At 52.4% G+C, this 2,693-nt stretch overlaps 1 protein-coding gene across 1 annotated transcript in view; it reads left to right on the forward strand.

Annotated features, from left to right (window-relative positions):
• Lamc3 (laminin subunit gamma 3) overlaps positions 1-2,693 on the forward strand; it is a 60,528-nt gene that overhangs the window by 36,985 nt on the left and 20,850 nt on the right. The window contains exons 18-20 of the mRNA XM_021193068.2: positions 323-464; positions 1,291-1,496; positions 1,737-1,813. Of these exons, the coding sequence (XP_021048727.1) occupies positions 323-464; positions 1,291-1,496; positions 1,737-1,813 (425 nt within the window). The remainder of the gene's footprint in view (positions 1-322; positions 465-1,290; positions 1,497-1,736; positions 1,814-2,693) is intronic.

Genomic DNA, 2,693 nt, shown 5'->3' on the forward strand with positions numbered 1-2,693 from the left:
AAAAAAAAAAAAAGCACACATGCATAAATGCACTCATGCGCACACATCTTCATGGGCCTCCTTTTCACTCCATCTGTCCCTCCCTCAGCTGGGCATGGGTGTGGCTGGCACAGTGTCAGCAGGTGCTAAGCTGTAAGAGAGGAGTAGATGGTGAAGTTGGTAAGATGGGTCCTTGGGGCTGGTGAGCCCTTAGCACTGAGGTGCATGCAGGATAGGAAGGGGAGAACCCAAGGAAAGGATGAAGCAGGCTGAAGCCAAGGGTAATACAAAACACCTAGAGAACCTGGTCTCATACAGCTTTCCTTCCCACTGTCCTCTGCAGGCAGCCAAGCTGAAGGCCAGGCTGATGCTGATGGAGGGGTGGCTTCAGGGGTCTGACTGTGGCAGCCCCTGGGGACCACTAGACATTCTGCAGGGAGAAGCTCCTCGGGGGGATGTCTACCAAGGTCACCACCTATTTCAAGGTACAGAGGATGGTACATTGGGCGGTGAGGGGACTGGTAGAGGCGAGGTGAGGCGAGGTGACTAACTCAGGATAGTCATGACACCACTCAGGCCTCCCACGTCCCTAGTCCATCCGTAATGACATTAACATGGCCTCCTGCCTCCTGCCCTGCACTGACTATAAGCTTGGGGAAACCTGGTCTAACTTCACTCATTTAACCATTTAGCCGCACGCTTTGCATGCCTGGGGCGCTGTTCCAGGTGCTGAACAAGTGCCGTCTGGGGTTTTGGTTCTCAGCCTGCTGGCTTGCTGCCCTGTCTCCAGCCAGTGCTTGGCACTCATTTCAAAAGAATTAGTAACTAAGAAAAGCAGACCTGTCATTAGGCCAGGTGGAACGTGGCCTTGAGATACAGAAAGTTTGCAGAATGTTGAAACTGAGCCGATCACTTTGTACAGCTGCCTTCTGCAAGTAGCTGTGCTTCGGCAGCTGGCGGAAGGTGAGCAGGGCGAAGCATCAAATGAGAGGGCAGTGAGATGGCCCCATGTGGGACTCAGTGAGAGTCACAGCACTGACTTGAGTTGGGGCACAACTGCCAACTTCTATTCTGGAGATGCCCACGGTGGTTCCAAAGGGCCTACAAGTCCTGGTTTGCCATCTCTGAGCCTCAACCTTTACAGCTATAAAATGGGCAGATTTCTCCTTTGGTGTACTGGAAGCAGGGGGGGTGCAGAGTAGCTCTGGGGATCCAGCTGTGCCCAGGCGGGTAGAGGTCTCAGATGAAAGCTTCAGTGAGGGGCCTTTCATGTGGAAGCTCAGTGATCACTGGGTTACTGGCTTCCCACAGAGGCCCGGGGGACCTTCCTGGAGCAGATGGTGGGCCTGGAGGATTCTGTGAAGGCCACTTGGGAGCAGTTGCGGGTGCTGAGAGGGCATGTACACTGTGCCCAGGCTGGAGTTCAGAAGACCTGCGTCCAGCTGGCAGAGCTGGAGGAGACATTGCGGTCCTCAGAGGAGGAGGTCCTTCGTGCAGCCTCAGCTCTCTCATTTCTGGTACCATGGTCCCCCAACCCTGCTTCCTCTGAAGCCTGTGTAGGAGTCTTTGCCCTCAAGCCCTGTCCTTAACCGATTGCCCATGGTTTGATGTCACCCGCGGCAAACTGGCTCACACTGGGTCTCTCACTGATGGAGAAAGGCACAATATTGACACCATTCTATTCTGCCCAGTCAGCTAGGTGGCTGTAAGCCTTGACTTACCAAGATGAGCCTCAGCTTTTCTCTCTGCTCCTTAAGGCAAGTCTTCAGAAAGGATCCAGCACACCCACCAATTGGAGTCACCTGGCATCAGAGACCCAGATCCTCGCCAGAAGGTGAGGCTCAGAGCTCCAGGATGTGCTCAATGCTCTTACTATTGACAGAGGGGGCGGGGCAGTCCTTCTTGGACAGGCTCTAGATGTCAGGGTTAGCCTCTAGGAGCTAGGCCCAGATGAGCTAAGGGCTGTTTAGTGGGGAGGGGGAGTAGATGTGACCAGCATAGGAAGGGGTTGGGCGGAGTAGAGAAGGAGGTGCAGACGTGCTGGGGAAAAGCTTGCTCAATGGATCACATCTTGGCATCTGGTGGCTTAAAAATCACACATGTTTTTTTAAGATGTAATTCACAGGACCTGGGAAATGGCTCAGTCAGTCTGATTTGCTTATCACACAGGCATGAGGACCTGAGGTCAGTCCCCAAAGGCCGTGTACAAAGCCAGCTGTGGTGACACTGGCTTGTCGCTTCAGCAGTAAGGGTGCAGAGATGCAGGACGCAGCATAGGATGTGATCCTCGGAGCCAGCCAGTTCAGTCTAGTTCCCAATGAGAGACCCTGGCTTAGGAACCAAGGTTGGAGGGCTACAGAGTGGCTCAGCAGTTAAGAGCACTTGGTGCTCTTCCAGAGGACCTGGGTTCAATTCCCAGCACCCACATGGCAGCTCACCACTGTCTGTAACCCTAGTTCCAGGGAAATCTGACATACTCACACAGACAAATGTGTAGGCAAGACAGCAATGCACATAAAAAGGAAAGAGAGAAAGAAAGAAAGAAAGAAAGAAAGAAAGAAAGAAAGAAAGAAAGAAAGAAAGAAAGAAAGAGGAAGGGAAGGGAAAGGGAAGGGAAGGGAAAGAAAGGAAAGGAAGGAAGGAAGGAAGGAAGGAAGGAAGGAAGGAAGAAAGAAAGAAAGAAAGAAAGAAAGAAAGAAAGAAAGAAAGAAAGA

The sequence above is a fragment of the Mus pahari genome, chromosome 3, assembly GCF_900095145.1.
Source record: "Mus pahari chromosome 3, PAHARI_EIJ_v1.1, whole genome shotgun sequence".
Lineage (NCBI taxonomy): Eukaryota > Metazoa > Chordata > Mammalia > Rodentia > Muridae > Mus > Mus pahari.